Raw genomic sequence first — 24310 nt, 5'->3', positions numbered from 1 at the left:
TTCTACTTTCAAGTTCCCTTTGCAAGCCTTGTAAAGACTGACAGAATGGAGGTTTAGTTAGGGATGCCGTTAAACAGAGCACTGAGATGCTTTTAGACAAAATTGCTGGGCATAGACTCCTGGGACTCCTCTGCCAGCCTCAGTTCCCAAGGCTCTGTGTTATGACAATATCTCCAGAATGGACTGATGGAGCCACCATGTCATCCTGACCTGCAAGTCCTCTGCGGTTCTGGAGTGCGGCAGAGAATCTCAACGTAAACTTGTTTCAAAGCTCTGCTGTTGGTTTGCAATTGACCCTCTGGCAAGCTGGTTAAATAAGTACCTTAGCTTTATGCCTCTATAAGCTGGAAATATTTTCTGGTGTTTACTTAAAGCATTTCAAATCTGTGGTGGAAGGTGCTGTGTTGTGTAAATGCTCAGTAGTGCTGTTTATTCAAGTAATTCCACTGAAATTAGTAAGAATTAGTCAGCTGGATAAGGATTACAGAGCTAGGCTCTAGAAGTATTATGAATCCTCACAAAAAATAGTATTGCTATTTAAATTCCTTCATTAGGTTTTCTTAACATATGTACACAACAGGATAAAAAAAAGTAATGACAATTTATGGAATGTCTTTTGTTGCAAGTGAGGATGGAGTCTGCATTGTTTTAAGGATTGCAATAGTACATGACTTTCCACCTCTGATAAAATTTATACTAAATCTTCAAAGACAAAGTAAGTCAGTGTTTTAAGTAGTGTCAATTGTATTTTACCTCTGCCTTTTTTCCCCACCAACCTAAAAAGTATACTAAATGAAATATAGGCAGATTGAATAACAAACAAGATACACAGTGACTTGAAGGCTAAACTGTTAAGATCACAAAGTAGAGAGTTACACGACAGCACTGCATTTTGTGAAGTAAAATCACATGTGATATAAAAAACCTGAGGGAAAACATTGAGGTTCAGAGAGTCTAAGATGTGGAGATAAAAACACACATACCTATGTCAAGAAGTATGAAATATCAGAAGAGGAATCGCGCGCACTTTTTGTGCTCAAAGGCCTTGGGGTTAGGAGTGATGAACAAAGGGTGTGTGTATCTCCAGTTGCATGACCTCTGCACAGGGACTGCCATTGTTGGTTTCCTGAGCACGCAGAGAGCACCTAGAGCACCAGAGAGCATTCTGTGTCTCTTACACTTACAGCTCCTCTGGGTGCTCAGCCTGGGCAGTGGCTGCTCAGAGCAGGGTTGGTGGTGGAGAATGGCTCCGGAAAAAAAATTGCAGCTTTTGCTTCTGGAAGCAAAAAGCAATTGATCAGAAACAAATATAGATTATAGGTGTGTTTTGATTGCTGTGAGTTATTTCTTTCAATAAATGAACATCAATTACTGCACAATGGACATTGTTTAAAATGTCTAAATTAGAATTAACAATTGCAAGTCTAAATCAAAACTAATGTCATTCATAATTTTGAAAACTTTTGTTAGTTTACCATGCAGAATGTGCTGCTTCATTATAATTGCAATTTTTACCAAGCAGTTTTTAATTGTTTCAGATAATTTTTCGGAAAGGCCTTGCAGTGGATGGAATGACACTCCGTACTCTGAAAGAAGATGGCTATAAGGCAGTCTTTATTGGAATAGGTAAGAGCTCATGGTCCCATGTTTTGTCATACTGAAACTGAAGGACTCCCTAGGAATGAACTGGAATTTGTATCTTTGTTAATAACATGATGGGAGAAAGTTTTTATTTGGTGCATTATGGAAGTATGGAATATAAGAAAAAATTTAAAATCAGGAAGCTAAAATTAGTGGCCTTAAGAGGATTACTAAAATTTTCAGATTTATATTACAGATCTTCAAGTAATATGTGAAACTGAAGGACTCCCTAGGAATGAACTGGAATTTGTATCTTTGTTAATAACATGATGGGAGAAAGTTTTTATTTGGTGCATTATGGAAGTATGGAATATAAGAAAAAAATTAAAATCAGGAAGCTAAAATTAGTGGCCTTAAGAGGATTACTAAAATTTTCAGATTTATATTACAGATCTTCAAGTAATATGTGAATGTAGCCGAATGGGTTGATTTATTGTCTGTTTAGATAGTTAAAAATGGATGAACTAAAAATTTGCTTGTAATTAATTGCCATATTGGCCTAGAGCGATACACAAGTTTAGTTTTCAATTTTTGCGAACAGCTTACTACACCCACACAATTACTGAGTCTATATGTAAGCCAGTGATATCATGCTTGGTTGCTTTTTTTCTTTCATCCATATAAAATGTGCAACATCCTTCAGATAGGCTGTAGTGAAATGTACTTATGGACTGGGTTAACAAAATAAGCTGATTTTGACTTGTACAAAACTGGCATCATAGGTCTATCTTCCTCATATACAGAGAAGTCCTGCACCTCTCTGCTGTTTGAATCATCACTTCTTTTTAATGTTAGATTAGAATTATTATCCATTTACAATTATTTTGAAGTACAGCTGGACCCATTGCTGCCATATGATAGGCATGTTGAGCAGGCATTGTCTACAGTTGGTATGAGGCTTAATGCTCTTTATTGATCTAGACGTTGCCTAAGTGAACATAATAGGAAACAAGTTGTCCAACTGTTCCTCCTTCCTATTATTGATTACAGAGATGTAATTCTTAGTACAACGACAACTGTTGTTTACCATCTGGTTGTGCAGTATAATAAGCTTTGCAGGTCTATTCTGTTGTGTAATGATAGCACAGAGTGTTGTGATTTATGTAATCCTAAATCCTCACATTGTTAGAGAACGTCCATGTATAGGAATTCTGATGTATTGTATTTTGATGTAATCGTATACGAGGCAAATGGTGTGACTTGTATTTGTTATTATTTTCATCTGTGTCTTTCAAACCACATTGCACAATCTCACCAATGAGGAATTGATTCATAAGCATTTGTTTTCTGTGAGTCTAGCACTTAGGAAAAAAATTCTCAGTCATTTTTTTTAACATCAGCATCGTTCCTCTGCATTTCTGACTCAGAAGCTTAGAATAACAGTTCAGTTTAGTGTCAGCAAAAATGACCACTGAGCACTTCCCATTGAATTTGAGTGTTCAGTTTATGTATCTGGATTTATTTTCTGACTTTAGTAAAGCTATGCTAATATAAAATATTTTGGTTAGAAATATATTTATATATATATATATATATATATATATATATATATATATATATATATATATATATATACCTACAGGCAACATTTTGCCATACAGATACTAGGTAAAGGGACACAGCCAGAATTTTAATAAACAAGAGAAGGTATCTGAAGCATAATTCTCCTGTAAAGCATGTGTTCATTGATTGTACTAGGAAACAGAGTGTATAAATGTTAATGAAGGATTATGTGTACCTACAAAGTTTCATTATTGGACACTACCTTGCATTTATGATGCCCTTTCTGTACCCCTTGTCTGCCTGTCATCTCACTTTTGCAGAACTGTGTAGGGCAGTGGACAGTAAAATGGCCTTGCATACTGGTAGTGAGAGGGAGGACATGCTGAGGGGCTGCATATTTGTGGAGTTAACAATATTAATGTAATAGAGCATTTATAAGCTATCAGCAACAGTAATTTCTCCATAATGAGGCTGAACTGCATTTCTTTTTGTGTTCTTTGCCTACTGAACAAACATATTCAATGAAATACCACATTTGAACATTACTCTGAATCATAAGGGTAAAATAATTACGGAGCTACTTACATAAAACGGAAGATTTATTTTTTGTTGCAATTTGCTTCAGAATGAATTTGTACCTCGATGGAAAAGAAATATGGTAGTTTTACATTTTCCCTGTTAGCGGAAAAAAGAAGTAAATGAGTGTATAAAAGAAAATGAAATCCCTGATAGGATGAGAGTACAGTGTGAGAGGACTTTTTTGCAGAAATGTGATTTTTGAAGTTGGGATTGTACAAAAGTCCATGTGTGATTCATGAAACAGAAGATCACTTGTAAATAACCAACTACCTGAGGGCAGGTGGAGTTGGAAAGAGAACTACTTTGAAAACTGTTTTTCACACAGTTATGCATCAGGGAAAATCTGTTGCCTGTGGGAATATTGTGTGTGGTAGGGAAAGTTCCCTCCACTGCAGGTTCTGTCAATGGTAAAACACAGTGACTGAGGTTGGAGCATTCTAGCGAGTGACCGTATTGAAGAGAAATGAACAGCAAAGGCTTTTTGTGAGAGCTGTTTGGACAGGTGTTAAAAGTGTGCTCTAATCACCTGTTTGCAGCTTTTCTGACAGGAGAGGTAAAGAATTCCTAAGTTTACAAAAGGATACAAGCTAACAGACTTATATGAAATGAATAATAACAAAAGAGTGTGCTTTGCTTCAATTCTTTGCTTACTGAAGCATTGAGGCTACGATGGTTTATCTTAAGGGGAAAGATGCTCTCCAGCCAGTAGATCTGGTATATTTAGTCACTGGCTCAAAGTTGAGAGAAATACCTTGTACTAGACTTGAAAACAAGCAGGTGGCCAGTATATGTCACCAACATTTGACAACCTCTGGGGTCTCAGTGTGAGTCACACCTTACCTCCATCTCACCTTTCCCAATGAGGCTGTGAAGACTGATGTGAAATTTGGAGTTATGAAGGCCCATGTTGAACTAGGAAAGACTAAGTCCTAGGAAAAGCTTTCATAGTTACCTGGATAAGCAGTAAGGATCCAGCTGGACAATGGCAATTTAAGAGATACACCATGCTTCTGGTTTTCTCCAGCAGTCACAATTTCAGATTACAGCTAACACAAGTGTTAGGGGATAGTCAAGGAATCTCAGTTTCTTCATCAAAATTAATAATAGACAATGGCATGCGTGATAATTTTTAAAGGAACAAAAAGTAGCAGCTAGACAATGGGAGGAACAATATTCTTGGAGTCTCTACTGTATTTTTTTAGGTTTTTTTTCATTGTCATTTAGGTAGATGCTATTTCTAAACTTAGTCTTAATTCATTGGGCAATTAAAAATGCTAATGAAGAATTAGTCCCTAATGTTTTCATCTTAGAATTTCAATTCTCTTCCAGTTACAAAACTTTGGCTTTATTTTGTTTCTCACAAACATTAATTAATAGGAATTGTCTCCCAATTAAACTGTCAAAGTTTTAAAACCTACCTCTAAAAGTAAGCATAAAATAAAAAATCCTGTCCTGTCCTGATTTGAAAGATTACTCAATGTGCTCTGCATTGAATCAGCTCTGCTTTTTGAAAAGAAGAGTTTTTGAAGAATTTGTGACTGAACTGACAAATCTGTTTGAAAATTTTGCTTTAAAAAAAAAAAAAAGTCTTGCATCAGTTGCTGCCTTCTGTAAACACCGTAGAGACTCAGGGCAACAGAGAATAAGCGTGCTGAGAGCAAAAGGAGAAATCAATGGAGGGGCGAGGGGTTAGAGGAGAGAGCACATGGTCCTCAGAGACAGCAGAGGAAGGCAGCCAAGGGTATCCTGTGGGGAACAGAGCAGTCTGAATGCTTTGTGTTACTGTGGCTCTTCATGGATTTTCAGAGTGGAATATGATTTTTACCAATAAGAAAACCCAAAACAAAACACATGTATGTGTCTCTCATGGCTACCAGAGCAAATGCAGAAATGCCAGGCTTTTATTACTCATGCCTTCTTTGGAAAAACGGGATTTTAAGACTCCACAAAGCATTTCAAATCCTTTTTGAAAGAGAAAGTACATAACAGTTTCTTAATAGAACTACTAAATTGAATAAAAATGAATGAACTAAATATTTAAAGGACATTTTTCATGTGACATTCAAACGACTACATGGAAATGCTATCACCGTAAACATATTTTCTGCAGACTTTTACACAAACCTCTAGTCTTATTCTCTGATATTTTATAACAATATATACATTCTCCTTAGAGAATGTCAGATAAAAATATATCCTGAAATATTGTTTTATTTGGTGAACTTTTTAGAAAAATTTAAGCCCCAATTCCCAGAAATTCCTCAAACACTTTAACTTCAGTATTTGTATATTTAAACTTGCAGCACTAACTTTCTACTTAACTTCTCATTTGAGTAATGAAAATTTTTATTCCTCCATCTTCTGCTGCTGAATTGCTGTGAAGTTAGTTTTACTGTATATGGGTGTTCAGAGGTCTGTTAAATACTGTAAAATGGTGGGTTAGGTGAGTGTACCGAGTAAATCTAAGCAGATTGTTGTTTGAATGTATTCTAAATAGCATATCCTGCTTACAAGGGTTAAAACTGTACATGAAAAAAAAAAAAAAAAAAGAAAATACATGAAATTCCTTGTGGAATGAACCTTTGTCATAATTGCAGTAATTCATAGTTAATTAACATCACATTCAAACAATGATATAATAAGATCATGTCATTGATTGGAGTGAAATTACACACACACAAAAAAAAAGAAGAATTTTAAAGTGTAAGCATGAATGTACCTTGTTTTAAAAAAACTCTGTGAGATTGATTTACTCTCTCTTCCCCAAAAAGTAAGTAATCTCCTCATGCCTGTTATTATCTTCTGATTAACTATGCAGTGCCACCTGGTGTGCAGATGGGAGGACTATTACACATCAAGAGCTCTGTTCACACCCACCCACACAGATATAAACCTACATGGCAAAAAGTGAACAGATGTTCATTTTGCTTGTGCTATAGGAAAAAATTGTGCATCGTACTCCTGATTCATAAACTAAATTTGGAGGACATGAAATCTGCATATGGGGCCCGTAGGCCCATGGCCAGCACAGACATTTATGGAGGAAATATGTCATGTTCAAAATAGTTCTCATTTCAGGTTGTGAACAGACTTTTATTTGCTTGCTTCTCTGGTTTTGGTTTACCTTGTATTTCCGAGTTTTCTTTTTTTTCTTTTCATCTGGAATTTCACTTACCTCCTCCAAAGGAAGAGTTTAGAGGCAGAGTTATTTGAAAACATATCCAGGATTTATCTGTTAGTTGGTTGCTTTTCAGAGTTGACTTGTGTTTCTTATGTTGTGGGAGGCTGTCAGGCCCCTTGGTGAAGAGCTGTTTGTCTCAGTGGTAATGTAACAAGTCGTGTAAACGGCAGTGCACCCTGGTGAAAGATAAACCTTTAGGACAGGCGTTGTGCAGCCTTAGGCTCTTAGGATCACCAGCTGTGTTGTTGGAGGTTTCTTCTTTTGTTTTGTATTATTTTATAATTTCATAAATATTTTGGCACTTTATATAGGTTTTTCTGCAAGGAAGTCAAAGCCTAGAGACCGGCGGATGAAAGACAACAACTAAGGGAGAAAAAAAATATCTTGGGAGGTCGTGAAGCAAAGAACGATGTTGGAAACACGATCAGCTAGATACTCAAACCTGTGCCTGGCATAGTTTCAGGGTTTATTTCATTGCTCCTTGTAGACAAGGGAGATGACTGTTTCAGAATCTTGCAAGCTAAGTGCTTTTCACCAAAGATTTTATATGGTGACAACAATGGCCTTTTAAACATTGGTATCCACATACAGTTGAAGATATTAAAGGCTACAGAACCAGGGAAAACATTTGAAATTGTATTTTATTGTTGCAAGCTGACATATTCAAATTCATGTATCTGCAAAAAGCTGTGAGCCTTTGGTATTAGAAATAATGAGAATGAAATAATCGAGATGAGTCATGAAGTCAGAGTACTTTGAAGAGTTTGAAGAACAGCAGTGGTGAAGAGTGGTGGCAGGATCTGGGCAAAGCTAATTCAAAATATTTCATAATTGCCTTACAGCTCCTAGACTAATATTAAAATTAAAGTTTAAAAACGTTTTTTAAATGAAGATTCCATGAGAAGGCCAGGGATAGATGTGTTTGCACTTTGTTCAAAACTTCATACTGAACTGCAACTGCCTGAAGTCTCAAAGAAGGTCTGCGCAAGTCTGTGCAGTCAAGTGTAGGAGATTCTTGATAATCTGCCTCCTGGAGAGCCTTAGCTCATGGCTCACAGCTTGGAGAATAAATGCCTCCTTCTTTAACACTGCATTTCTTGTTTCATGTCCCATGTGAATAATATTAATGAATTATACAATCAGTTGGTTCTAATAGAAAGCTTGTTCATCTTTATTATTGTCTGCTACTCTTTAATCTAAAAAGCATTGTTACTAAAAACCAAATACTCACATTAAAAAAGGAACTCTGAAAGAACCTGGTCTTACATGCTATAGAATGGAACAATTTGAGCTTGCTATTATTCCCAATGCAGCATCTTTCCTGGAGACCAACCATGTACATCAATCCAAGAATTTTTATGCTTGAGGCATGTTTTTCCTACTATTGGCATTTGTAGTAAGCTGTTATTTCAGCTCTTTAGTCCTCGGTACTGCTCTGGATATTGGTGGAATATTCCTATATATACATTGGAAGCACTAGGCAGTTGAAAGCTTTTAGGGCTAAGATTCACAAAACAGCTTATTTATTATTAATAGTCTGAGGACACTTTCAAAAAATACTAATAATCTGCTCCTGGGCATCCTTATGATATTCACTTGTAAATTACACAGATTTTTCTGCTCTTACTTACTTATCTTTCCTACCAAAACACTACTTAGCATAACAATCTCTCCTGCATATGTTTTACAATACACACTCCTGTCTTTTTCCATGATGGACAGTCTGCCTGAAGAACTGATAATCTAAATATAATAACAAAATTAATTTGATTCTTATTGTTCTAAGAGTAGTTAATTTTTTCATATTTTAGCGGATTATGTAATCTAACATTATTTAGCACTTTTTAAAATTCAAGCATATATTTTTAAGCATTTTTATGTTTGAGGTGTATAAAAAAAAGAAAAACAAGATGGTGATGTTATATTTTCCTATTTTGACTTGAATGCTTTAAGAAAAGAGCTGTGCTTGCTTGCCTGTTGTTTCCAAAAGTTCACTCCATAACTCAGTTACTTTTATCTTTTAGATGTACAAATATTAATTGTGCTGCCATCTTTTTACTTCCACATTAATATTCAGAGACAGAATGAACAGCCTCCTAAAGTGCAGTTTATGAGTTGATCCATATCCTTTACTTCAGCTGAGCTCTCTTTTTTTTGTAAGAAAAGTGTATGTGGTCCCATCTGGGTTTAATGCAATCAGACACCTTTTGAAACGTTGTTCTACCTAATACTATAGGAGGACTGCCATAATACAAAATATAAATAAGAGCTTTAGAAATTCCTTACTTTCCTAAATCTTGTTTGCAAAAGATAAAACACTGGTTAAAAACTTAGGCTTGTCACGTTTAATTTATTTTAAGATTATACACAAATAGAGTATCTCAATCTCACTTTACTTAGTGCCAATTATTGGTGAGAAGATGACATGCAATTTTTTGTGTTAATGAATAAAATTTTAAGCAGACTTCCTGTCATATTTATGTCTCATATATATAATGTTCCTGAATTAATATTCCTTTCACTGCCCACTCAGCAAGGTGTGTATCCCCTTGTTGAATTCAGATGACAAAGTTAAGACAAAACTGTATTTGTGCTGTGGATTTGTAGTACATGTTGAAAGAATTTTAGAGATTGCTTTAGGAGATCTTGCTCTGCCACTTCTCTACTTCACGAGATTGGTGCCTGGGAAGCTACTGCTGGGCATGGGCAGGGCTCAGGGCTTCCATCTGACCCAGTGGTTGTTTTGTGCTTCTCAGTCCTCTGCCTCCCTTTTTATGGTTGCTCAGTAGTCAGGACTTAGTTGGTTTAGGAGCAGTTTGATACAATGAAAGGCAGTTACCTCATTTTGGGGGAAGACCCGGGCGGTGCTTGAAACCAGTTTTGTTCTTCATTTACCTTGGAGCACATGCACTAGTGATTCTGTTTCTGGCTGGGATTCATAGTCTGAGGGCCCTCTGAGTCCTGTAATAGCTTGCAGTGTTTACCCATGGGCATCCCTCACTCCTCCCTTTAAAGTCAACTCCTTAATTGGAAAGCTTTCTTCTTCCAGAAGCATTTGTAAGTGTATTTATTGTCCAATGCAGTAGCCTCCATTGTCATGGGAAGGCACATCCTCTGCCTTTCATTAATTTTAGTGCCATGGACATTTTTAAAGGGAGCAAATATCTGAGAAGAAAATTGTACATGTGTACTATAACAAGTAATCTTTAACTAAGCTATAGAAATGTTTGTGCTGCTGTGTCTCTGCTTTTGCATATATGCTGGTTGTCCAGGCTTTTGAACCACTTGTTATGGTCATGATACTTGAAAGTTGTTTTCTTACTGCTCTAATCTATACTTTTCAAATAGGCCACTTATGTCATTGCTTTTAGTATGAAATTTAAAGTAACTATGCAAATGCATATATTTATGAATACAAAATGAAAGCTAAGAAGCATAAAAATATTTCTCTGGGTTTATGTGATATGTTGGTGTATTCTATAGATTTGAGACAACTTTGTCATTCCTTGTGCATAAGTTATGTAGATAGTCATCTGTGTACATTTTATAGTGTCAAACCATATTCGAAATTTGACACTTGGTGATGTCATAAGTACATATAGTAATTAAGATTGAGTTTTTGTACCGTTTGAGTTTTTAGTGTGTTAATGCTAAATTTACTGTAGTTTTATAAATAATTGTTTATAAGACAAAAACACAGAAATAAACACACTACTTAGAGTGTTGTTAGAGTTAATACAAATTACATGTTTATCTAACACAAAAAATTGTTTTCCAAATGTTGTCCTTGATGCTGTTTTTTTGGAAATCCTTGGGCTATTGTTCATTAATTTGTGCTAAAAGTGTATTGAGCTGAATATGAACCATGAGATAATGTAAAAATGCATTCAATAGCTAGTGTGATAGCTCAATATTCCCTCAAATGATCTTTGGTGATCAGTTTCACAGGAAGAAAAAGAAAGAATAATATGAACTCAAAGATCAGCAGATTTCAGCCAATAATCTTTAATGTTAATATTGTTACAGTATTGAAATGGTAGTCACCAAGTAGAAACTTGCAGTGTATCACTGCATTTCTAAGAGTTGTCAAGGTGTTGTTTGTTACTGTTCCATTAATGTAACAGGAGATGGTGTAACTCACTTCAGATTTCATAGGATTATTTTTGTTAGAAATGATTCTTTGTTTATTTGTGACCATTGATAACAGAGATGTATTTGGGTGTGATGCATATGTTTAAAAAGATTTTAACACTTAAGTAGAAAGTAGAATGTCAGTACCTGATTGTTATTTACATTGAAATCCCATTATTAAGCATTATTAAAGATAATTTCTAAATAATATAATATTTATAGATTTTTTTGATAATACGTTAGATTTTTAAATGAGAACAGAACTATCTTTGAAAGGAAACAGTTATCCTAATTTTATAAATAGCCTATTGCTTAGTAGTTAGACATTGGAAATATCACAATTCATTATTTCAATATCTGAGTGACTTAGACATGATTTCATTTGTTTGTTGGTAAAGACAGGCTTGATGCTCCTATTATGGCCCAGCACAAATCTTCTGTAGGTGAAAAATGATGGCCAGATTTTTATCTGTGAGAATTTATGACCATGAGATTAGCTCAGTTGGTTGGAGCATGGGGGTAATGACACCAAGTTTGTGGCTTAAAGCCCTTCCTGGGTCATTCACTTAAGAGTTGGACTTGATGATTCTTGTGGGTCCCTTCCACCCCAGTGTATTCTGGGATCTGGAAATATTTATGTTTTGTTAAACTTTATCAAGTTAGATAAGAGTTTCTCCAAAAAAAAAAAAAGTTCTTAAAAAGACTTTACATACTTGGGTGACCACATAGCCTCTGTTTACATTTTTTTATTGCTTGTCTCCTTACACTCAGAGTTTGAGTTCTTGACTAGATGAAGTCTCTTGCAGAAGGAAATTTCCAGTTAGAGGAGATGGAGTGACCGTTGTGTGCATGAAGCATAAGGTACTTGGTTGTGGTCTCTGCACTAATCACTGGGGTAAAGTTCCTGCCCATGTTCTTTCTGTTGTAGCTGCTTGATAAAAAATGCTTGATGTAAATTTGCATTAAAGAATTCCTTCCTGCAGTAGGCAGGATCTGAAGAAATCACCCCTAATTGTTACAACCTATACCTTTGTGCATAGCTTTTTCTGGAAATCCCAACAAAACTAAGTAAAGAAAGCTCTGAAATGTTAGCACTCTTTAAATTGTAGGGACATAAGAGTCTTAATACAACCTCTGCATTGACGAGTTGGTTTCTTATTTTTCAGATGCAAATATGGGCCTTTGCATGTGCTGAATGTGCCCTATATTGTATTGAGGCATAGAAAATACACCTCGTAGCTCAGTCCCTTCTGTAGACCTGCCAAGAATGGGATATGTTTAATCAGGAGGGTGAATAATTCTAGATACAAGTGTGGCGTTCAATGTTCATTCAGAAAGATGTAGAATATGCAAGCAAAATGTTGAGTTAAAGGAGAGCTGAGTGAATTGCTGCTGTGGCAGGAGATGGTAGTAGTTTTTCACCGGAAGCGTGCTCATTGCCTTTAATTTTTCACTTGGTTAATAACAGAAATATGAATCATGTACAGCACAGTAGATCACTGGAAGGAAGCATTGTGTTGTGATGGTCTGCTGAGGGTGACACTTTTGGGCTCTGGCTGTTGGCATCCTGACTGAGTTCATTCTTCTCTAAAATCATGTTGGAAGATTGAAATGTAGCCCTAAAAGGACTGTGAAAGTGCTCAGTACTGTAAAATGCTGTGGGGAAGCCATACTGTGTTCTTGCTGGAAAATGTTTAGGCTGTTTCTTAAGCTACAGAAATCTTCATTCCTAAGCACTTGGAGTTGCGTGGCTCTCCCAATTTCATTTCTATTCCAGCATTTTGAAAAATGTGTAACAACCAATAGAGCAGATGAAATAATGCAGATTTTATTTGGCATTATTGGCATGAATCCAGCAATATATCAATGATCATAAGGAAGTTGAAATTTTCTATCAGATAACTTCTTACTCGCATTTAAACATTTTCTTTAGATTTTCCCCACCAGGATTTTGCTGGTAAGGATGTATTGTATGCTACATACCATTTTCTGAAATGAAATTTTAATAATTTATCAAAAATGAAATGTATCTTGCATGGTGCCTAATATATATTTATTTCAACCTTTCAGATATGAAATGATCCAGACCAGAAATAGTTTGCTTACATGGTTATATTTTACTTAGGTTTTGGAAAAGAGCTTTGAAGACAATTTGATTGCATTTGTGTTGCCAGTTTGAAGAGCTGCCTGACATTTTTTCCTTTGGTTCTTAAAGAAAAAATGCTTCTGCTTGTATAACACCCCTTCTAAAACCCCCTGTAGTAGGATCTGCCATGCAGTGGGTGTTTCTAATAAGTGTGCAGCAGTAGAAGGGTCAGGGACTAACCAGTGAATAAAAGTCAAAACTCAAAATGAGGTACCTTTCCTGTTTAGCACTGGGCAGTGATAGATACTGATAATGTTTGATTAATGAGCAGCAGACTTGCACTGGGTGAAAACATCTGTAAGAAATGATTTATTATTTCAAAGGTATTGGAAGCTTACTGTATCTTGTAGATTCAACTGTGTGTGCCTGAATAAAATAAATGAGATGCAACATGTGAAAAATGAAAACACATTACTTGTAAAGGATATGTCACAAGCAGGGTATTTTTGTTCAAGTACACTTTGTCACTTTGGGGATTTTTAATGTTGGTCTGAATACAAATCATTTAACTGGCTCATAAAATCTACCTAGCTGGAATTCTTGCATCTATCATTGAGACAGAAATGAGGGTTAAACTTAATATGCTGGAACATCCCTTAAATTTTTGCATTTGGCATCATACACAGCTGTTCCATCTGTACATGTGAACAGAAAGAATTCTCCTAGCAATGTCATAGGAGTGAAAAAATGTAATGATGCAATTTTAACATTGAAATTAGGAAAATTAATTCATTTGTAGAGTCATTAAAAAGGAGTGTCATTAAAGTTGATAAAGCTTCCTATACATATGTCTATGAACCAATGTCTGATTCTCTTCTCCCTACTCAAGCTGTGTTTGAAAATGAACAATGACTCGTAGATGAAGGTTTTACTTTTGTGTACTTGCAATTTAGTCTTGTAGTTGCTGGGTAGTCTTTTAGCCTGCCTTTGGTTTATAAAGTGACCTTATGCTGTGCTGCTACATGTCAGTGGCTGTCAGTCTGGTGTCAGGTCCTTTGGTTCTGTTCAGAGCTGCCATGGAGCTGGGAGCACAGAGAGCTAATGATGGTGCAGACTCACCTCCATCAAGCTGCACCGTGTGTTCAGACAAGCTGGAGTGCCCTGACTCCAGGATTAGAGCAAACTGCCTTTTCTCTAGCTTTGGAAATAGTAAAGGTGGGGCAGTGGAAATGTAATCCACTCTCCAAATTTCTCCTCTTTTGCTGGTCAGTGACTGTGGAACACTTCTCTGTAGTGGGTAATGTTTGTAAATTCTGATAGATGCTGTTCCATAAATCTAAACCTATTATGTGTGTATACCTTATCCACTTTCTTACTATTCTCTTCTAATTCAATAGACAGCTAAAATATTTTTCGTTTTGGGATTAATCACTGATTATTTCTATGTGTATAAATGCCAGTCCAAAAAAGACATGTTTTTATGTTGTGCAAAAAAAGTATAACCTGATAAAGGTCTTAATAAAGGTGTGGCAATTTTTGGTAAAATTGGATGATACACTGCAATATCCCTTGAACCTAAATTCACACTGATTTGTGTGTGTAATTTCATACTGAATAGCAAAAAACATATTTAGTTACTTAGGGTCAAAATTGTTTATCAGAAGTTTTGTTAAGGATCTTTTTTGATAGATTCTATTCATAGCATTTGATCTGTTCTTCTTCTTGTTTTGATCTTACAGGGTCCAATATAGTGGGAGCTAAAGAATAGAAAAAAATAATCTTTATCTTCAATTCTTTTTCATATTATATCTGAAATAGAAAGAAAAGGAAATTAATCTTGTCCTTGGACTGTGCCTCCAGCCAGTTCTTTAGAGTCCTTAAGTAATGTCATGGCTTTGAGTTAGAAGGTTCTCTTGTTCATGGAGAGGTTGGCTCATCCTCTCATCAGGCCCTAGATGTTACTATTCTAAGATGTACTAGACAGCTAAAGCTATTATGAAAGTGGAGGGCATCAGGTTTTACTGTCACTGGATTTCATAAAACAGAGCTCCAGCAGTGACAGCTCCCTCTCTTTAATGTGGAAGCCACAAATTGACTACATTAAAGGAGTGACCTTTCAACCTACAAACTGAGTGGAGTTAGAGCAGCTTGCCAACTATGAGGTCTTGGTAGCATCTCTGCAGCAGGTGCTGGCCTAGAGAACATATGGATGAACAGCTGGATACTAAATCCTCTGAGCACTCTCAGGATCCTGACCCATTTGTATTTACAGAGGGAAGAGGAAAAACACCCCCAAATCCAAGCCAATCAAACCTAAAGGAGTAGATAACTAGAACTTATAGTGATGCTATACATGGACAGGGCAATAATTTAGTCTAGAAGCCAGATTGAAAGTTCAGAAGTAAAAGCTGTCAAAAACATTGTTAATGTGATATTTCTGCACTGAAAAATCTGGATCCAGATTCTTTGGTCAGGCAGTTAAGTCTGTAAGCAGTGAAGCATGGAAGAGGTCAGATCTGCTGCAGGCCTATTTGCAGGCTTCTTTTGTAAAATGTATGCAGAAAGCCAAGCAGGATATTTTCCCCTTTCCTTGTTGTCCACCAATTTCACAAGAAAATCATACTACATCCATAGTTAATGCATCTTTTAGTGTCCTTTTTTGCTGTTTCGTTTAGTGATTACTTGCAGCTTCTGAATTAAACTGGCTCACTGTGTTGCAGATGACCTCTAAAATGCCACCGAATTAAGGTTATGATTAAGGACAGAACTTTTTAATGCAGTCAGATTTTTACATGCAACATGTTTTTGGGGTTTTTTTGGTCTTTTTTATTTATTGTCTTTAATAAAAATATTAAATCTTTAATATCTTTATGAAATATATTTTGCACAGTGAAATATCTGAGAGCTTTTGATCTGTATTATTACACAATATTTACAGCAAGTTTGATGCCTGGCCCTTTGTATACAAGCAGAAATGGAAAAGGAAAACCTTATAATGGCTTTTCCTTGCAGTTCTGAGCAGGAACCACACAAAATACATTATCACTGCTCTCAGGAGTACCAGAACTGTGCTACTACTACTTCTTGGCATGTTACCTTTTCTAAGCACTAAATACAACTATTTGATCATCCCCATTTTGTGGCAGAGACCTTTTTTTAAAAAAGGTCTCCAAAACAAGTTTAATGGTTGTGGAATAGGCAAGCAAAAAGAAAGACAACTCAAAGTTGAAAAGTCAAGTTCATTATCCAGTTGTTAGTCCGAAAATTCAGTATTTTTTGCTAAGACTCTGTGGACAACAAAATTTGTCCCAAGACTAACTTCTGGTTAGGTGACTTAGAAGATGAAGCAGGAGAATAGGAAAAGAGAAGTCTGGTTTAAGCAAGTTTATGTTTGCTTGATATAACTAGCAGACCAAAGAATCATTTAACATCCCCTGCCTCCAGTTTGTCAGAATTCATTTTAAAAAATTGATTGATTACCTTTCCTCATGTCTGTGTGCATCTGTGAACATGTGGGAAAAGGACTCTGTCAAGGGTTGGTCCAGCTGCTGTTTCGGTTGCATCAGTGCACAAGGGGAAGGAACAGGGTCACATGTAGTGATTTAAGTTCCACATGTTTTGCACAGAACAAGCCCAGCTCACTAGTGAAGGCAGATTTCCTGGTACATACCTAAAATAGTTTGGAAAATCTGTGGTCGAACATATTGGAGCTATTTCTCATATTTTAGTTAAAGAATAGTAGGATCTGCTTGCATAACAAATGATGTGTCTACAAAGGAAGAATTTTATACAAGGGCAAAAAAGTATTCCTAAATTTTGAGATTATTTTTCACGACTTAGAAAAAAAAGCTTGTAAACTGATTCATATATCTAAAAAATGTGTTATTAGGATTTTTTGGTGCCTCTTGAAGCTTCTGCCACTGTTTTATTGGAATTTCTAAATTTGAAAACAGATTCAGGACTTAGTGTTTCAAATGTGCATGGAAATGAGTAACTAAATGTAAGGATCCTTCCTTAAGTCAGGAGTTATTCACAAAGTAGTAGTCACAGATGTTGAAATACATTTTGCAGTCATCTTAGTGGCTGTATTACATCCCAGGGGTATGCAAAAGTCCTCTACTCTAGCCACTGTTATTTTGAAAAGACACTGATTTGGGGTCCTTCAGCTGTCATTGTTTTCCAGCGCAGTGAGACTTGGATAATAAGCTGCCATATGCAAGAATTATAAACTAATGCTGCAAGATAAAGTTCATTATGCCATTGTGTGCTTTTAAAATCCTGTGCTATTTTTGCTCATGTTCTTCAGCTGGGATGGAAGTGTATCTATAACAGTATGACTAATTATCTTTACATGCATTTATCACTAAATAAACTTCACACAAGACAGCAAGATTGTTTACTTAAGCAGTATAATACTGGGAATGGAAGATAGCTCTAGAACATAGGATTACATTGCCAGAATGGCACTATTTATTAAGCTATGATAACGCTAATGTTCCTTTTTGATGTATAGCATGTGTGACTTCAGCTGAACTTGTAGAGAGCCTTAAGGATGTTTCATTGAACATTTAGTATGGCAGCAAGCCAGAATACATTTAGCCTAAACCCAGATGACAGGTTGGTAATGAGGTAGTGATTGATGACCACTGCTTCCATATGAAAACCTGCTTGATATGCTGGGGGGGAAATGCATTGCTAGCTCTTTTTATTTCATTCCCTCTGTATTAGTTATTCTTACTATGGAGGAGTACTGTTGGCTGCTGGTTATTCAATCCTGGTTTCACTTTTGGATGAGAATTGAGTACTCAGCTGAGATGGTAGAAGCATAGCCCAATAGCTACATTTATATGTTTTTCAAATCCTAATTTCAATGGATTTTTATTGTCAAAATAACTGCAATTAAATCAATTAATGAAGCAGCCTCTAATATTATTACCTGCCTCTGTAATTTTACAAGTCTTTGTGATTCACTTTCTGTGCCATCTAAATGGCGTTGCTTTCCCTTCTGATATAAAAAGAGAAACTTGGCCCGAAGGTTGTAACACATGGGTCAGGCAAACAAGCCTAAACAAAAGACTGCTGATTATTTTGCCTAGTCCTGTTGAATGCTTCTGTGTAAAGACACTGCACACCTTATTTAGATGAGGGGCAAACTGTGGTTCTATGCACTAAGAAGGGTATTTAAGCCCTGTCCTTCAGCCAGATTCCAGCCTGATGTCTGGATTAGCAGTAAGGGTTAGGAGGAGGCAGCAGAGGCCTGTAGGGGTTATGTCCATAGCTGTACCCAGTCAGACAGAGTGGATATTAGATGTCCCCAAAGCTGGAGGATAACTAATGGGATCACATTAAGGTCTGGTTAGAAATCACCCAGGGATGCAGCAAAGGGCACTAGGGCAGCATAAATATCTAATGTCAAAAGAGACTCATTATTAGTGTTTTCCCAGGCAGAAGTGACTTTTGGTCAGGAAGGGGTGAGGAAGTTTGTCACCCTAACCAGAGTGACACTGCACTTCCTCAGAGCAAAAATATGAGCAACAAAAATGGGGATCAGTGGTAGAATCAAAAGCCAGAATAAGGAGGTTGTGAAGCAGGGCTGGGGCAGTTTCCATTCTTCTCCTGCTGCTTTCAGAGATGTAAAGGAAGTTTTCATGCCCTCTGGAGGCAAAGTGACTGACTTTTCAATAAGGAATGAGTGCAATATTAGAATGGCAGATTTTTGGGGTGAACATGCATTGGACCCAAATGAGGGAGTGAGTCCAGGAGCATGCAAAGTAAGAGCTAAAGTAATCAGTAATGCCTCTTGGTGAAAGAGAAGGTTCTTGCGGAATTGCAGTAGCCTACACATGTAAAGAAAAGGGATAAAGAAGAAAGGACGGCCGCAGCGCTGGGCTGGATTCAGATATGCAGAGCAGAAGTTTATCTCTATGTGCACAAATGGAAAATGCTTATGACAGGAATCTTTATCTGGTCTATCTAGGTCATTTAACTTCCACAAAATTAACATTGTTTTTCTTACTAAGCCATACTCCTCTGATGTTTTCATTCTTGTGGCTTTCGCTTTTACACGTACCTGACATCTTTTTTGCAAAACTCTGTTTATTGCACAGTAAGCTCTTTGAGGAGCACTGGTCTTCTTTTTCTCTTTGGAAGGTACCCACATCCTACATGTTCAGTACCAGAAATTAGTACCTTTTAACTTAGATATGTCATTCATTTGAACTTTCCATTCATTTGGCACTTCCATTCCATAAATTCCTGTGTATAGCTGTAGCTTCCCCAGGCAGGAGTCCTGTGAGCTGCAGAATTTGTCAATTCAAGTAAAAAACTGCAATCTTTTGAATGTTTTGAGTGAGTTTGTCAAATGTTCACACCTATAAACTGTCCTTAATTGAGACAGCCACATTTTGTTGTTTACTGACCAGTGACAAGATGGAGCAGGTCCATTGATTTTTTACCCTCTTCCTCGCAAGACCTTAGTTTTAACAAGTAGTGGCAAGTGAGGACATAGTCTTTCAGTGGAGATTAATGGCCATATGGTGTTGTTGCTTATACACTGGAAAGCTTAGTTATTTACTGTAAAATCTGACTCAAAATTCTATACGCAAATCAGAAACTCCTACTTGGTTTGTTTCCATAACAACACACAAAACAACATCAATCACTTATAGTAGAGCTCCACACTCCATAATTAGGGATGCAGTTTTAAGAAGTGTGGGAGGAGTTCTGTAAAGTGTTTTTATGTTCAAAACAACATTAAGCCTTGTTCTCACAAAAGCTTATGCACAAACTTCACTTAACAGAATGTAATTAATTCCATTGGCATTTATGGTATGTCTCCACGGCTCTGATGCAGTGTCTGGAGTGACTACGCATGCCCTGCTCTGTCGTGTCTGAATGACTGCAGTATGAGCAAGGTTTCCTTGAAGGCAAGCTTGCCTTCTGTAAAGGGAGCAAATGGGGGGTTTACTCCAACAGACAGAGTCACCACTTTACCCTACAAAGCATGGATTTCAGTATGAGAGTAAATGCTTGCAGTACGACAACTGTCATATTGGAGAAGAGTGATATCAAGAAAAAACTGCTTAAAGCACTTGATGTAGCAAAAAAATCCTAAAATTTGCTGTGTATCTTTCTGAGATAGAATCTAAGCCAAAGGGATATCTACCATATATGGTATTTCCCACTAGTATCAGAAGTATTTATACCTGGTATAGTGGAGAATACTCTCCATGCTTTCTTCACTATCGCAGTGAAGGACAGGCACTGCTATATGAAGCTGTTACAACATCATAACACCTTCAGTGAGGCAGTCCCACAGCCCCACTGATGCCTTGCAGTAATTTACAGATTGGAGCAGTTTGAAATAATCAAATGCAAAGTATTACTTCTCCGCTCTACTTACTACTTGGCTAAAAAATGGGGAGTTTTGTGTATAATTGGATTTTTTTTTGTGTTGTTTGTTAGTGTTTGGGGGCTTTTGTTGATTTTTTTAAAATGCACATTGTCTTTTTTTTAAAGAACCAAAAAAGCATGCTTTAAGTTCTCCTGGCATTTTTGAGGCAATAACTAAAACATTTTCTCTAAAGCATCCTGTAGCTGAGAAATCCCTGGGCCCTTAGGCAAACTGTGTTTGAGTCTTGTTGCTTTCAGCTGCTCCAGAGACACACGTGGTGTGTGCCTAGGAAGGAAAGGCTGAAGGGGAAAACCCTGAACAAAGTGGGGGACAGTTAAAAAAAAATAGTAGATAAATGGGAGAGAGGATAATAGTAGATAAATGGGAGACAAGAATTTCTGTAATGAAATGGAACTGAAAAAAATTAAGGAAATAAAAAGAAAGAAAAAGTAGGTAGAATACATAAACTAGGGGGAAAAAGGCAAATAGGGGAAATAAAAGTGGAAAGACATTACATTATCCATAAAGGTGATAAAAATTGGAAGGATTAAAATAAAAAAGGAGCTCATATAGTTGTTCTGGCCACATTTTCAATAGTTTGATAACCTAGATGTCAACTTTCTCTTTAAAGAAAAAGAGTAGCTGAGTAGAACAAGAGTTTTACTGAGTTTTGATCCTTCCTGTCCCTCATAAAATATTAATTGTCATGTACACCAAATAAGTAAGATCTAAAATTTAAAAAAAAAAACCCAACCAAAAACAACCAAACATATTTATATGAAAAACTCTCCTGACTGGTCAGCTGTGGTAAGTTAAAAGATGGAGAAGTGTGTATTTTCTGATTTTTACACCAGTTTTGATTATGTTTCATACTCATCTCAAAGAATAAGCATATTGTTATATCAGTGGATATATTACATTATATTACAAAAAACCATCATAATTAAATCACAGCTAAGGTTGCTAGGTGACAAGTAAGAGAAGCTAAATAATTAGACATGTCCAAAAAAAAGTCAAATCGTGGAAGGAAGGAAGGTTGCCATTGTCTGTGCTGACACCAAATGACCATCTCATTCAAATGTGCACTTCATTAAAGAGTCACCTCCTGCTTGGCTTCTGCAGCTGAGGTCTTACTACTCTGTGTGGAGTCGGTGGAAACAGGGAGAGTTTTAATTAAGTGTGAATTTTGATTTGCTCTCTGAATCCCTTTGACAGCATATTATTCCTTGGTTTTAATATTAGCAATCACATGTTTTTCCTGAAGACAAAGGTAGTAGCTGCCCACTCATTTTTGTGAGTCTTTCTACCTGTGTCAAACCTGTCCAGGCTACGGGCAAAATAGCTGTGATGTGACACAGTCTGTAGATGTAATCCATCTCCTTAAAGCAAGGAAGCGAAAATAGTTGCAAAAAATAAGCATTTTACAATAATTAACAGTTGTTGGGGGTTTGATTCCTGTCTCTAGTAATTGAGGAGCTCTCCCAGTCCACCAGGCCTTTGTAAGACCATAGAGACTGGCCTTTCAAGGACATTGCTCCCATCTCTCAGCGCCGTGGATGATTCCTGTGTTGGGCACAAGTGGTCTGGGTTCCTCCAGGGCTCCAGTTGCAAGCAGGAGAAGTGTTCAGACAATGCTTGCACTGGCATGGTTGGAGGCAGGACGTAGTCTGCATGCTTCCCATACCATAAAAGTTCTAGCTTGAAGATCCACTCTTCAAGTCTTTTAAATCCTCTTGTGTGAATTGCCCAGGAGCCATCACAGCCTTGCTTCTATTGTATGGTCCTCAGCAAATCACTTAAATTTCTTTGCACATCTGTAAAATACAGGGATAAATGTTGATCTCTTATCTGGGTCCTGGATATTTTGAGGATTGACTGTTTGTGTAGCACCTTGCAAATAGAAAGTGCTACAAACAGTAAATGCTATTTGTTACTCATGGTATCAAAAATAACTCATGCAGCCAAGCGTGGAGTATGGCTTGCTGTCTGCCTACCTGATTTCCATTCCTACATGCAGTGAAAATAGGAAGGTGTTGCATAATATCTATACCTGCATTTTTATAAATTTTATGGCTCTGCTGTCTGGTCAGAAATTTGGCATTACATCTGCTATACATTTAATTACAAGGCTACAGAAATTTTAGTTATTATGTTTTCTTCCATTTTTCTTCAATGTCACAGCAACATTCCATTCATGGCTTCATTTGCTGAAGGTGTAGTTCTGTTAATTTCTTCCCAGGTGTTTAGTTAGGTGTGTGATTTACCCTTTAATAATAAATGTTCCCCCATTCTGTAAAATTTATGAAATTAGGAATTTTGGTTTCAGCACAGTGTTCTAAATTGTCTGTGTAAATGATTGAATGAATAAATAAGTAAATAGTAAGGTATCCTCCCCTGTGGTGCCTCAAAATTAATGCTTTATCCTGCAAAGACGGCATTTAGAAACTATGTCGCTTCCTGCCCCTTCAACAGTTTTTTATTCAGATATTCTGAAATGTAGCTTAATTCATTATGTTTTTGCCTGAACTACAAGCCTCTGAAAATGGCTTTTTTCTTTTTAAGTCAGTGATAGAGATGAGCATGTGAAAAAAAAAAAAAAAGTTGTCTGATATATAGGTGTATATCTGCTCAGCATTTGATTTCAGGCTCAAGGGTTACTATAATTGTAATCTCTCCCTCCAAAAGTTGGAGAGCATGAGCTTTTGGGAAGATGTGTACTTAAAGGTATGGAGCTCTATCTGTGCATATAATTGGTGACATGATTGCCAGTGCAGGGTTAACCAACTTTCATCCCACATGCTGTACCTTCAACGTGCAGATTTGATTTTGCATTTAAATGCTCAAGTGAATACTTGTTTTCTATTTATATGTATGCTATAATCAGAAATAAAGAATTCAGAATCAGAGGTAGACTTTGTTTTAGCAGATGATTCTGTTTATCTGAGTCTCTCTCTCTCACACAACTGTTGTTGTTGCTAAGGTTAATTAAAGTCATTCTATGTCTAATTTTTTATGTAAAGCAAAACAAATTTATAATTTAAAATTTAAAATGCTTGTGTAAAAGTCTTGGTTCCATGTAACTGATTTGGTTATGCTGTACTTCTGAAAGATAATTTTATCAGTAGGGCAGTGGATGTACAAATCAAGTTTTCCATCTATGTGGTAGAATTTTTGCATGGACTTTCAGGAAGCTCCAGGATTGATCAATATCAGTTGTAACCTGTTATAAAATGACATGACAAATAGAATTACTGTTGTTACATGTTACAAACATCCACAGCTATAGATAGTGATATTTGGGAAGTTGTTTTTAAATGCTAACAACTGAAATAATCTGTGAATGGAGGAAAATTGTATTCAGTTTTTAATTTTAAGTTGTTGTCCTTATCCCACACTCTGATTTTACAAGGTCATTGAGCCATTTTGTTGAATAAGGCAAGCCCAATTCCATCATTTGCTCAGAAAGGGACTGTGAGAAGCTAAGATGTGCTGTTTGAAAAAAAGTATGTGTGGTACTAATTATAAGGATGGAATGAGGTTTTGGAGAGAAGACATTTCAGAAATTAACTCTTGAATGTTGTGTGAGATCTGTGTTTTCTGGTTTTCCATGACTGAGCTTTGTTTCTTTGTAGCATGGGTGGAGGGAGAAGGGGTCTGATTCCTGGTACACTGCCACTGGCTTGGAGAGCTCTGTAGCTGATAGAAACACACCAGCTATTGAATTTCTGTGTTCTATGAGTGTCTGGTACCTATGCCCTGAAAGGGAATACTTTCCTTTTACCTAACTGTAGTAGTG

At 36.5% G+C, this 24310-nt stretch overlaps 1 protein-coding gene across 1 annotated transcript in view; it reads left to right on the top strand.

The window, feature by feature from the left end:
• Positions 1-24310, top strand: part of DPYD (dihydropyrimidine dehydrogenase) — a 342395-nt gene that overhangs the window by 119457 nt on the left and 198628 nt on the right. The window contains exon 8 of the mRNA XM_059854310.1: positions 1539-1626. Within this exon, the coding sequence (XP_059710293.1) occupies positions 1539-1626 (88 nt within the window). The remainder of the gene's footprint in view (positions 1-1538; positions 1627-24310) is intronic.

Source organism: Haemorhous mexicanus, chromosome 9 (genome assembly GCF_027477595.1).
Source record: "Haemorhous mexicanus isolate bHaeMex1 chromosome 9, bHaeMex1.pri, whole genome shotgun sequence".
Classification (NCBI taxonomy): Eukaryota; Metazoa; Chordata; class Aves; order Passeriformes; family Fringillidae; genus Haemorhous; species Haemorhous mexicanus.
Note: the sequence above shows the minus strand (reverse complement) of the source record. Positions and strands in the feature narration are given on the sequence as shown.